General features: G+C 41.8%; 1 protein-coding gene across 1 annotated transcript; it reads left to right on the forward strand.

Annotated features, from left to right (window-relative positions):
* Positions 1–12,690: 12,690 nt before the first annotated feature.
* LOC102402791 (olfactory receptor 7D2) lies at positions 12,691–13,629 on the forward strand. The gene has a single exon (XM_006057443.4). The coding sequence runs from the start codon at positions 12,691–12,693 to the stop codon at positions 13,627–13,629; it is 939 nt and encodes a 312-aa protein (XP_006057505.1).
* The last annotated feature ends 237 nt before the right edge of the window (positions 13,630–13,866 follow it).

The following is a 13,866-nucleotide window of genomic DNA, read 5'->3' on the forward strand; positions in this document are numbered from 1 at the left end:
TCTTGATTTCAGTTTGTGCTTCTTCCAGCCCAGCATTTCTCGTGATGTACTCTGCATAGAAGTTAAATAAGCAGGGTGACAATATACAGTCTTGACGTACTCCTTTTCCTATTTGGAACCAGTCTGTTGTTCCATGTCCAGTTCTAACTGTTGCTTCCTGACCTGCATACAGGTTTCTCAAGAGGCAGGTCAGGTGGTCTGGGATTCCCATCTCTTTCAGAATTTTCCACAGTTTATTGTGATCCACACAAAGGCTTTGGCATAGTCAATGAAGCAGAAATAGATGTTTTTTCTGGAACTGTCTTGCTTTTTTGATGATCCAGTGGATGTTGGCAATTTGACCTCTGGTTCCTCTGCCTTTTCTAAAATCAGCTTGAACATCTGGAAGTTCACGGTTCATGTATTGCTGAAGTCTGGCTTGGAGAATTTTAAGCCTTACTTACTTTACTAGTGTGTGAGATGAATGCAATTGTGCGATAGTTTGAGCATTCTTTGGCACTACCCTATATGTAAGACAGCAAAAGAGACACAGAGGTAAAGAACAGACTGTTGGACTCTGTGGGAGAAGGCTAGGGTGGGATGATTTGAGAGAATAGCATTGAAACATGTATATTAACATATGTGAAATAGATCACCAGTCCAGGTTTGATGCATGAGGCAGGGTGCTCAGGGCTGGTGCCTGGGATGACCCAGAGGGATGGGATGGGGAGGGAGATGGGAGGGGGGTTCAGGATAGGGAACACATGTATACCCATGGCTGATTCATGTGAATGTATGGCAAAAACCACCACAATATTGTAAAGTAATTAGCCTCCAACTAAAAAAAAAGAAAAAGAAAATAAGTGACTAGAAATAGGAAAAAAAGATAAATCATTGTTTTGCCTAATTAGGGCTTTTCTGATAGCCCAATTGGTAAAGAATATGCCTGCATTGCAGGAGACCCCACTTCAATTCCTGGGTCAGAAAGATCCGCTGGAAAAAGGATAGGCTACCCACTCCAGTATTCTTGGGCTTCCCTTGTGGCTCAGCTGGTTTAAAATCTGCCTGCAACGCGGGAGACGTGGGTTTGATCCCTGGGTTGGGAAGATCCCCTGGAGAAGAGAAAGGCTACCCACTTCAGTATTCTGGCCTGGAGAATTCCATGGACTATATAGTCCACTGGGTCTAATAAAGATATGAAGAAAGGAAATAAAGGTAGTTCAAAGTACACCATTCTCCATGGGGTAAAACAAGCTTTTAACAGTCATTACTTTCTCATGTAAGAATTGATCCACATGTTTAATCATTTACTTCATATCACCACAAGATGCATATCACCACAGTGAAGCCATTTACGATTTATAACTGCTTCATGCTTTTCCCTCTTTTAGAAAATGGTCCAAGCTTAGACCATTTCTATTCAAACCCTCCTCTGTTCAAAAAATGTGTTTCAACAAACTTTCAAATTTTTATGTGCTCTAGGTGATAAACTGTTCAAATCCAAAGTGATTTCAAGTAGTGAAATGCTTTTATTGTTTTCTCTTCACCTCTTTTTATTAGTTTGCTGTCACTGACCAATATAATATTAAATATTATATGCTATATGGTAAAATCTTTTTTTTTTTTTTTCAAATAATGCAGAAACTTTAAAGTAAAAGTCAAGGGAATTCCCTGGCAATCCAGTGACTATGACTCGGTGCTTTAACTGTCATGCAAGCTTGTGCACTAAGTCACTTCAATCGTGTCCAACTCTTTGCAGCCCTATGGACCATAGCCCAGCAGGCTCCTCTGTTCCATTTCCTTCTCCAGGGGATCTTCCCAACCCAGGGATTGAACACGCATCTCTTCTGTCTTCTGCATTGGGAGGTGGGTTCTTTACCACTAGTGCCACCTGGGAAGCCCGTTAGCTGCCATGGATCATGTACAGTCCCTGCTTGGGAAACTAAGATCCTGCAAGTCACATTTTTAAAAAAAGTCAAGTGTCCACCTCATTTTTTCCTCTCATTTCTATTTGGTAAATAGTGTTAACATTTTGGTGAGTTTATTTCTAGATTATTCTTTCTAACTAGGCATTTCCTGCCATAAGGGATTAGAAACAAACAAACCTGAGTGGCATTCATCTGGTGTGGAAAAGCACAGCTTCCCTGTGCACCATAACACTTCCGTATCTTTGGCAGATAGCAGCTGCCTGATGTACCCCATGTATTCCCAATGATCCAGAAACTAGAGGATTATTACCTGCAGCCTTCAGATCTTGGGTAAGCCTGTGTCCATGCCGCATTGTTAACTCATTGAATATCATACCTTCTCTTAGTTTGGCACTTTGCTTTCTTGTGCTCCTCAGTGTAAATCCCAGATCACCACCAGCATGTTGAATGCCTCAAAGTCCTGCTTCTCAGGTTCTGCCTTAATAGAGAGTATTTGGCAGGTCTGAGCAGAGTGGTGACCATAGATCCTAAAAGGAGAAGCACTTTCTCACTGAGTGCTTCTGCCTCCCTCACCACCCCGTGGTGAGTGGAGAGATGGAAGGAAAAGGGAAGCTTGGAGGCTGCACTTCCAGGGCCACCTCTATGTGGCCAGGAAACAGCTCCTGAGGCTTCCTCTTGGCTGTATCCCCTCAGGGATGCTCTAAGATGCTTTTTTCCCCTTTTCCAACCCCCTACCATAGTACTCTTGGCATTTCAGCACTTCTGGTCTCTAAATAATGGACAACTTGCTTCTTGTCTGACAACGACGATGGCTGTTGAATATATAATAGTATCAGGCACTCTTATTCACTTTCCTGATAGTACCTCATTTAATCCTTACCACAGCTCTAGGCAGCAGGTACCACTTTATCCTCTACTTTAATTGAGGTACAGGGAGGCCAGATTAATTCTCTAAGGTCACACAGCTGGTATGATACAGACTGGGGATCTGATGCCCAGCACCCTGACTTGCACCTCTCATGAGTGGACATTCCAAAGTTCCACAAGTACTAAAACTTGAGCAGTTTTACTAAAAATAACGGTGAATATATGGGCTTCCCAGGTGACTCAATGATAAAGAATCCACCTACCAAGCAGGAGATGTGGGTTCTATCCCTGGGTTGGGAAGATCCCCTGGAGAAGGAAATGGCAACCCAGTCCAGTACTCTTGCCTGGAAAATCCCATGGACGGAGGAGCCTGGTAAGCTGCAGTCCATGGGGTCTCTGAGAGTCAGACATGAATGAGTGACTTCACTTTCACTTTCATGCATTGGAGAAGGACATGGCAACCCACTCCAGTGTTCTTGCCTGGAGAATCCCAGGGACGGGGGAGCCCGGTGGGCTGTCCTCTATGGAGTCGCACAGAGTCTGACACAACTAAAGTGACTTAGCAGCAGCAGCAGCAAGAAGAAATAAGCCAGGAGAAAATTTCCAGCCATATGTTAAAATACATTCCATTGTTCATAATGTTTCATTTGAAGAGATTTTGTCCTTAGGGATGCAACATTATCTAGAAGAAAGGAAATCTTGGCCTTTGGAAACAATAACACTTTTCAGTTCAGTTCGGTTCAGTTCAGTTGCTCAGTCATGTCCGACTCTTTGCAACCCCATGAATCACAGCACGCCAGGCCTCCCTGTCCATCACCAACTCCCGGAGTTCATCCAGACCCACACCCATCAAGTCAGTGATGCCATCCAGCCATCTCATCCTCTGTCGTCCCCTTCTCCTCCTACCCCCAATCCCTTCCAGCATCAATGTCTTTTCCAATGAGTCAACTCTTCGCATGAGGTGGCCAAAGTACTGGAATTTCAGCTTTAGCATCATTCCTTCCAAAGAAATCCCAGGGCTGATCTCCTTTAGAATGGACTGGTTGGATCTCCTTGCAGTCCAAGGGACTCTCAAGAGTCTTCTCCAACACCACAGTTCAAAAGCATCAATTCTTTGGCGCTCAGCCTTCTTCACAGTCCAACTCTCACATCCATACATGACCACTGGAAAACCCATAGCCTTGACTAGATGGATCTTTGTTGGCAAAGTAATGTCTCTGCTTTTGAATATGCTATCTAGGTTGGTCATAACTTTCCTTCCAAGAAGTAAGCGTCTTTTAATTTCATGGCTGCAGTCACCATCTGCAGTGATTTTGGAGCCCCAAAAAATAAAGTCTGACACTGTTTCCACTGTTTTCCCATCTATTTCCCATGAAGTGATGGGACCAGGTGCCATGATCTTCATTTTCTGAATGTTGAGTTTTAAGCCAACTTTTTCACTCTCCTCTTTCACCTTCATCAAGAGGTTTTTTAGTTCCCTTTTAGGTTATTCAAAATTACCAATGCATCTGATTAAAAGTATTACTTGTTACACTTCTTGGGAGCACCTACCACCACCTGACAGGTGTTTTCTGGCTGGTTATTTCACTGACTAGTAGTGAAAGGCTACACACTCCATGAATGATTTTTTAATGCAATAATGTAACATTATAATGTCTTTATATGAATATAAAGTACAAGTTACAGTGATACCATGTACACTGCAGTTGGTAATTACACTGAAATTATTATTTTAATTATAGTACAATTATTTTTCTAGTTTAGAAAATAAGTATGGGACTTCCCTGGTGGTCCAGTGGTTAAGAATTTGCCTGCTTAAAGAAATAAAAAATAAAATAAAATATTTTTTTTAAGTAAAAAAAAAAATTACCTGCTAATGTGGGGGGTACTAGTTCAATCTCCAGTCCAGGAAGATCCCACATGCCTTGGGGCAACAAAGCCTGTATGCCACAACCACTGAAGCCCACGTGCCCTAGAGTCCATGTTCTGCAACAAGAGAAGCCACCTCATTGAGAAGCCTGAACACGACTGAAACTAGAGACTGGCCTGCTCACCAAAACAATGAAGACCCAGCAGAACCAAAAACAAAATAAATACATTTTAAAACAAAACAAAAACATACAGAGTGATGGCAAAGATATTTTTGAATCTTGCCATAATGGAATTGTTGCTGTCTAAGACTATTTACTGAAAGGAATGAAGAATTTCCCTACACAATATTGACATCTTGTATTTCAGTTCCAGTGGCTCTTGGGTTATACCATTGAGTTTATCTTTGTCAAGTGATATATATTGGGTTGGCCAATACGTTCATTCAGGTTCTTCCATTACAATCTTACAGAATAAAGATCCTAAAACCCAATACATAGTAGAAAACTGATAATTTAATGATGTTATTCTTGGTGATGGGAGGTTACTTTAACCCATGAAACTTGTGATAACACCACATCCTTGATTTCACTGTTCTAGTTCTGTTATCAACTAATTAAAGATGACCGATTACTTAAAACTAAGAATAATTTATAAAATAAATGATTCATTCATTTAGAAATATATCAGATATCATTTTCATTAAATGACACAGTACTAATTTAATTTGCTACAGCCAAGTGAAGCATTTCTTTTGCCATCTAAATATTTTCTCATGTCTGAAATGGAAAAACAAACAAACAAACAAACATATGAAACGATTGTCTCTTTCTTTCCCTTCACCACCAAAATTCTTGGCAGAATGTTTTAAACTCACAGGGTCAAATTCCTCATTGCTACATCACTCCCAAGCTCTGCAAATAGACCCCTCTCCAGCACTCTACCAAAATTGCTCTTTCCACTGTTTCCATGTCACTAAATCTACAGGCTATCATTCAGCCTTTTTTCCTTGACCTCATAGCATCATTTAACACAGTTGATGACCCTCTCTTGAAACAAGACTCTTGTCTACATTACAAATATCCAGTGTTATGAGGAATTCACTGAGACAGATGTGTCTCTTTTCTTCTGTATTACTTTGTGACCCTAAGTGGTGTGTTTATGGGGAGATGAGTCTTTACATCAGAGACACATTCCTGAGGGGGAACTTCTTTACCTTGAAGCCAAATCAAAAATGATGAAAGCTTTTCCAGGAAGGAAGAGGGTGGTAATGGGAGAGAGACCCATCTAGCCCCAAAGCTGCCTTCCTGGAGCACACACCATTCTGTCCTGCCATTTCCTCTCCACCCAAAGGGAGCTGAATAACTTGAAGAGCAGGGCACCAAAGGAACAATTTATTTAATGATGAGTGGTGAGAATTCTTCCCCCTAGGGCTGGAGAAACTGTAAATACCTCCCTAGCAGCCTCACCCTAGTTCAGTGATGCCTGACCAGGAGGAGACCACACAGGTAACTCCCACAGTCATGGCTTTGTGACAGGTTCCATCTCCCTGGGAGAATCTGTCTTCAACATCCAAGAGACAGAGGTGAAGAGGCTGAACAAGCATTTTGTTAAGCAATCCCAGCCAAGGGGATCATGCTGTATGAGTGAGTGCTGTGTATAAAAAGGAGAATCAAAAGAGTGATGGTTCTCAGAAGGAGGTAACATAATAGATAATAACCCAAGATGGTTTCCTGTTAAATTTCTAGAATTTATTTTCCTGGCTATTTATGTCTTATTTTATTCCATTACAATTGTTTTCTGTCTGCCTCAGCCCCTCTAGAAACTAGTGACTTTCTCAGTATCAAGAATTGCCACTCTCTCAGATGTAATAAGTGTTTTCAATCCACCTGCTAATACCTTTCTTATTCTTCTCTAGTACAGTACCTCTCAGGCTTCCCTGATAGCTCAGTTGGTAAAGAATCTGCCTGCAATGCAGAAGACCCCGGTTTGACCCCTGGGTCGGGAAGATCTGCTGGGGAAGGGATAGGCTACCTATTCCAGTATTCTTGGGCTTCCTTTGTGGCTTAAAGTGAAGTGAAGTCCCTCAGTCATGTCTGACTCTTTGCAACCCCATGGACTGTAGCCCACGGCTCATCCATCCATGGACTTTTCCAGGCAAGAGTACTGGAGTGGGTTGTCATTTCCTTCTCCAGGGGATCTTCCTGACCCCGGGATCAAACCCAGGTCTCCTGCATTGCAGGCAGACACTTTACTGTCTGAGCCACCAGGGAAGCCCTTGTGGCTTAGCTGGTAAAGAATCCACCTACAGTGCGGGAAACCTAGGTTCAATCCCTGGGTTCTATCCCTGGGATACAAAGATCCCCTGGAGAAGGGAAAGGCTGTCCACTCCAGAATTCTGGCCTGGAGAATTCCATGACCGTATAGTCCATGGGGTTGTGACTTTCACTCACAGTAGTTCTGAAAGTGGGGCTCCTGGAGGAGCAGAATATCCCCAGGAATATGACAGAAATGCAGATTCTCAGACCCTGCTCAATCATAATGACAGGAACTCATGGGAAGGGACCAACAGTCCATTTTAACAAGGCCTCCAGGTGATTCTGATGCAGGCTCTCATTGAAGAATCTCTGCTTCAGCAAATATCTGCTTCTCTACCTCCCCCCATGGTCACTTGCTTTCTACTAGGTTGTGTACATTCTTTAGGGCTTCCCAGGTAGCTCAGTGGTAAAGAATCCCAATGCAGGAGACACAGGAGACCTGCATTCAATCTCTGGGTTGGGAAGATCCCCTGGAGAAGGAAATGGTAACCCACTCCAGTATTCTTGCCTAGGAAATCCCATGGGCAGAGGAGCCTGGCGGGTTACTGTCCAAGGGGTCACAAAGAGTCGGATACGACTGAGCGACTAAACAGCAGCAGCAGCATACACTCTGGTTCAACAAACATGCATCAAACCCCCTTTCTGTGCCAGGTGTACCTATATGTCACTGCAATTATGAACAGTCCCTCTTTTTCTCTTATCTTTTGTAATGATTATTTGCAAATCCAAGAAAGCTGATGACACTAATTAGTTCAAATTCTATTTAAATTGACCTTCTTTGGTGTCTCAAGTAGGCAATCATATCAGCAACTGATAGTGACCAATTTTGTTTTGATTTCCTAATATTATATCTCATTTACTTTTTTATGATGTCTCTTTTGAATTAATAGAAACAATGTTAAATAGTTATAACAGCTGGCACAATTTCCCCTTCCTGCATTTTACTGGTTGGTTTTGGTTTTTTTAAGTTTTAATGATGACTCTCAGACTTCCGTGGCGGCTCAAACAGTAAAGAATCTGCCTGCAATAGAGGAGACCCAGTTTCAATCCCTGGGTCAGGAAGATCCTCTGGAGAAGGGATGGCAACTCATTCCAGTATTCCTTCCTGGAGAATTCCAAGGACAGAGGAGCTTGGTGGGCTATGGTCCATGGGGTCGCAAAGAGTCAGACATGACTGAGCGACTAACACTTTCACTTTCTTTCACACTCAGTTAACATAGCTGTACTTTATCATCTGTGGGCAGTACTCTTCTGTTCTTAGGTGACTGAAGTTTTGCTCTGTTCCCTTCCCATCAATGACTTAAATTTTATTAAATGAAACTTAGTTTGAAACTTATCATTATTTTGTGCATTGATCTATTGACATAAATATGTTGTTATCTGACTTACTAATATAAATATTTTTTTGCACTCGTCAGATGGATATTAACTCATAATGGGCTATGTTGGATTTTTTCAGATTAATTTTTAATGTATTTATTGTAATTGGAGGATAGTTACTTTACAATATTGTGGTGGTTTTTATCAGATAACTTCATACTACTCCTTTTTTTTAATTTAAATTTATTTATTTTAATTGGAGGCTAATTACTTTACAATATTGTATTGGTTTTGCCATACATCAACATGTATCCGCCACGGGTGTACACGTGCTCCCCATCCTGAACCCCCCTCCCACTCTCCCTCCCCGTACCATCCCTCTGGGTCATCCCAGTGCACCAGCCCCAAGCATCTTGTATCCTGCATTGAACCTGGACTGGCGATTTGTTTCTTATATGATATTATACATGTTTCAATGCCATTCTCCCAAATCATCCCACCCTCTCCCTCTCCCACAGAGTCCACAAGACTGTTCTATACATCTGGGTCTCTTTTGCTGTCTCGCATACAGAGTTGTCATTACCATCTTTCTAAATTCCATCTATATGCATTAGTATACTGTATTGGTGTTTTTCTTTCTGGCTTACTTCGCTCTGTATAATAGGCTCCAGTTTCATCCACCTCATTAGAACTGATTCAAATGTATTCTTTTTAATGGCTGAGTAATACTCCATTGCGTATATGTACCACTGCTTTCTTATCCATTCATCTGCTGATGGACATCTAGGTTGCTTCCATGTCCTGGCTATTATAAACAGTGCTGTGATGAACATTGGGGTACATGTGTCTCTTTCAATTCTGGTTTCCTCGGTGTGTATGCCCAGCAGTGGGATTGCTGGGTCATATGGCAGTTCTATTTCCAGTTTTTTAAGGAATCTCCACACTGTTCTCCATAGTGGCTGTACTAGTTTGCATTCCCACCAACAGTGTAAGAGGGTTCCCTTTTCTCCACACCTTCTCCAGAATTTATTGCTTGTAGACTTTTGGATTGCAGCCATTCTGACTGGCATGAAATGGTACCTCATTGTGGTTTCGATTTGCATTTCTCTGACAATAAGTGATGTTGAGCATCTTCTCATGCATTTGTTAGCTATCTGTATGTCTTCTTTGGAGAAATGTCTATTTAGTTCTTTGGCCCATTTTTTGATTGGATCATTTATTTTTCTGGAATTGAGCTGCAAGAGTTGCTTGTATATTTTTGAGATTAGTTGTTTGTCAGTTGCTTCATTTGCTATTATTTTCTCCCATTCTGAAGGCTGTCTTTTCACCTTGCTTTGAGTTTCCTTTGTTGTGCAGAAGCTTTTAATTTTAATTAGGTCCCATTTGTTTATTTTTTAGTGGTTTTTTAAAATTATTATTATTTTTGCTTTTATTTCCAATATTCTGGGAGGTGGGTCATAGAGGATCCTGCTGTGATTTATGTCGGAGAGTGTTTTGCCTATGTTCTCCTCTAGCAGTTTTATAGTTTCTGGTCTTCCATTTAGATCTTTAATCCATTTTGAGTTTATTTTTGTGTATGGTGTTAGAAAGTGTTCTAGTTTCATTCTTTTACAAGCGGTTGACCAGTTTTCCCAGCACAACTTGTTAAAGAGATTGTCTTTTCTCCATTGTATATTCTTGCTTCTTTTGTCAAAGATAAGGTATCCACTACTCCTTTTTTACCTTGGTGCATCTACAGTCAATGTGAGGTTAACTTGTAGATTTCCCATTTCTGTTACATATAATGATATTTATTTTCAACCTTCATTCAGCTTTCCATATTCTTTGATAACACAGCACTGGGGATACAAAGGTGAGTAATGTGTCATCTGAACTTGCGTGATTTATGATTCAGTAAGAGGGACAACTCAATTAATTCCATAAGTAAATGCAAAAACATAACTATGATTTGTTTAATGGAGAAAAATAGAAAGGGTTATAAAGGCATGGACTAGTGAACTGCAGTTGGTGGGCAGGGAGGGTTCATCTGAGAGATGAGGGCAGGAGTCACCACAAGATGACTAAAGCAGGAGAGGGCAGGACTTCCACAGGCATGGCTGGGGGAAGAATCCTAGCATTTTTAGGACTTCTAAAGGCAAACATGTTGGGGCTTTGAGAGTGAAAGGCTGGTATGATGCTAAATAAGACTGGGAGGTAGGGAGGAGCAATGTGTACAGGTAAACCTGAAAAGAGTGTTAAAAGAAAGAAAAACTGCAGACCTTCTCCCTTCTGGAGACTGCAAAACTGTCTCCCTTCTAGACATTGAGGAGAAGATCCTGGGATGAAAGCACCTTCCAGAGCAGATGTGCTTGCTTCTGCTTGGGACCTAGGGTACTGTTCATCGGGGACCATTTTAGACTAAGTTCCTCAGGCTGAGCTTTCTAGGAGAGTGTGACTGTGGGCTCTAAAATCTGTGAGTGGTGACCCCAGCTGCAGTGTTCTTTGAAAGGTGAAAGTGTTAGTTGCTCGGTTGTGTCTGACTGTTTGCAACCCCTTGGACTATAGCCTGACAGGCTCCTCTGTCCATGGAATTCTCCAGGCAAGAATACTGGAGTGGGTTGCCATTCCATTCCCTTCTCTAGGGGATCTTCCCCACCCAGAGATTGAAGCCTAGTCTCCTGCATTGCAGGCAGATTCTTTACCATCTGAGCTACCAGGGAGTCTAACTCTTTTCTGACAGCATCTCACAAAGGATTTTCTTCTTGTTTTTCTGCCCTGTACTACTGGGCATAATGTGAAGGGGATACTTTTTAACTTTTGATTTTAACCGCATTTCAGATTTACAGAAAAGTTAAAAGAACAAATAGTTCTTATGTATATCTTCTATTGGATCTCCCCAATTTTAACACTTTACCATCTTTACTTTTTTTAATCCACTTTTCCTTCTTCCTTTTGTAAGTGTGTGTGTATGCCTGTGTCTTTTGGTGAAAATTTTCAGAACCACTTAAGAGAAAATAGAACTGTATATATGGGATCTCTTTATCTCTAAGTCTTCGAAATTCGCTAGAAACAAGGGCATTGCCTCACACAGCCATAGTCCAATTATCAAAATAATAAAATTAACATCTATATACTATTATTAAATTTACAGAACTCATGTCTATGTTGACAGTTATCCTAATAATTTCATCTGCAGCAAAAGAACATCTATGATTACATTCAGCTGACATGTCTTTTTAATCTCCTTTAATCCAGAACAATTGCTAGAATTTATTTGAATTTGTTGGCATTTACATTTTTGGTTTTTTTTTTTTTCTCTCTTTTTTTTTAAATTTTTTTAAAATTTTTTTATTTTTTAAAATTTTATTTTATTTTTAAACTTTACATAACTGTATTAGTTTTGCCAAATATCAAAATGAATCTGCCACAGGTATACATGTGTTCCCCATCCTGAGCCCTCCTCCCTCCTCCCTCCCCATTCCATCCCTCTGGGTCGTCCCAGTGCACCAGCCCCAAGCATCCAGTATCATGCATCAAACCTGGACTGGCAACTCATTTCATACATGATATTTTACATGTTTCAATGCCATTCTCCCAAAATTTTTGAAAGGGGCAGGTCAGGCATGGTGTAAAATGTCCTTCGACTTGAGTGTGTCTGATGTTCCCTAGTCCTTATATTTTTATTTCTGGTTGTGTTGGGTCTTTGTTGCTATGTGCAGGCTTTTCTGTTATGGTGCGCTGGGCCTACTCTCTAGTTGCAGTGCATGGGCTTCTGCTTGCAGTGGCTTCTCTTGTTGCAGAGCATGGGCTCTAGGATATCCAGGTTTCAGTAGTTGCAGCTCCTGGGCTTTAGAGCACAGGCTCAGTAGTTGTGGTGCTGGAGCTTAGTTGCTCTGCGGCATGTGGGATCGTCCCAGGCCAGGAATCAAACCCATGTCTCCTGTGTTGGCAGGTGGATTCTTTACCACTGAGCCACAGGGAAGCCCTGATGCTCCCTAGTCTTTAGACTGAAGTTCTGCACTTTTGGCAGGATCCCAACTGTGCAGGATTTCAATCCCACAGAAGCAACATTATTTCCATCGTGTTGATTTGTCCCCATTGTGAAGATCCATAACCATCTGACAGGGTTGTTATAAAACAGATCCTTCAGATAAGTGGTCAGGAATGCCAGATTCCATTTTATAGAATTCTATTTTCATTTTGTTGTCATAAAATGGATACTTAATACAAGAAATTAGGATAAGCTATAAGATAAAAACAGGTTTTCACTTTTGAGTGAACAAAGCTCCAATGCTTAGACAAAATGGCAAACTTCATAAACATTAAAACTTGAGTGAAAGGCATGATCAATATTTTTAATATGTGGAGGATGCCAGTTAGCTGCTAATTCCTGCTGCTCTTATCTCTTCCTTCATAGGTATATCAGCTACATGGAAGCAGGAAACAGAACAGGAGTTTCAGAGTTTATTCTCCTTGGGTTCTCTGAGGACCCAGAACTGCAGCCCCTCATATTTGGGCTGTTCCTGTCCATGTACTTGGTCACTGTGCTTGGCAACCTGCTCATCATCTTGGCCATCATTTTTGACTCCCACCTCCACACCCCCATGTACTTCTTCCTCTCAAACCTGTCCTTGGTTGACATCTGTTTCAGCACCAGCATAGTCCCCAAGATGCTACTGAGCATCCACACAGAGAACAAAGCCATCTCCTACATGGACTGCCTCACTCAGGTGTATTTTTCCATGCTTTTTCCTATCCTGGACACTCTGCTCCTGACTGCCATGGCCTATGACCGCTTTGTGGCCATCTGTCACCCCCTGCACTACTCGGTCATCATGAGCCCACACCTCTGTGGTTGTCTGGTTTTTATTACCTGGCTCATTGGTGTCCTGACATCCCTCCTTCACATTTGTCTGATGAAGCACCTGACCTTCTGTAGAGATCTTGAAATTCCACATTTCTTCTGTGAACTGACACATATTCTTGAATTGGCCTGCTCTGATACCTTCCTGAACTGGACTTTGATATATTTTATGACTGGTGTTCTGGGTGTTTTCCCCCTCGTTGGGATTCTTTCCTCCTACTCACGAATTGCTTCATCCATAAGGAAGATGTCCTCATCTGGGGGAAAGCAAAAAGCATTTTCCACCTGTGGGTCTCATCTCTCAGTCGTTTCTTTATTTTATGGGACAGGTGTGGGTGTCCATTTCACTTCTGCAGTGACTCACTCCCCCCAGAAAGTCTCAGTGGCCTCTGTGATGTACAGCGTGGTGACCCCCATGTTGAACCCCTTCATCTACAGCCTGAGGAACAAGGATGTGAAGGGAGCCCTCAGAAGGCTCCTCAACAGAACAACCTCTTGTTTGTGATAATTCCAATGGCTTCAGGACTAAGAGGTTCTGTGGGTTGTTGTTGTTCAGTCGTTAAGTCCTATCCAACTCTTTGCGACCTCATGAACTGCAGCACACCAGGCTTCCCTGTCCTCCACTATCTCCCAGAGTTTGCTCAAACTCATGTCCATTGAGTCAGAGATGACATTCTTACTCTTGGAACTTCCCTGGTGGACCAGTGGTTAAGAATCCACCTTGCAATGCAGGGGACATGGG

The sequence above is a fragment of the Bubalus bubalis genome, chromosome 9, assembly GCF_019923935.1.
Source record: "Bubalus bubalis isolate 160015118507 breed Murrah chromosome 9, NDDB_SH_1, whole genome shotgun sequence".
Classification (NCBI taxonomy): domain Eukaryota; kingdom Metazoa; phylum Chordata; class Mammalia; order Artiodactyla; family Bovidae; genus Bubalus; species Bubalus bubalis.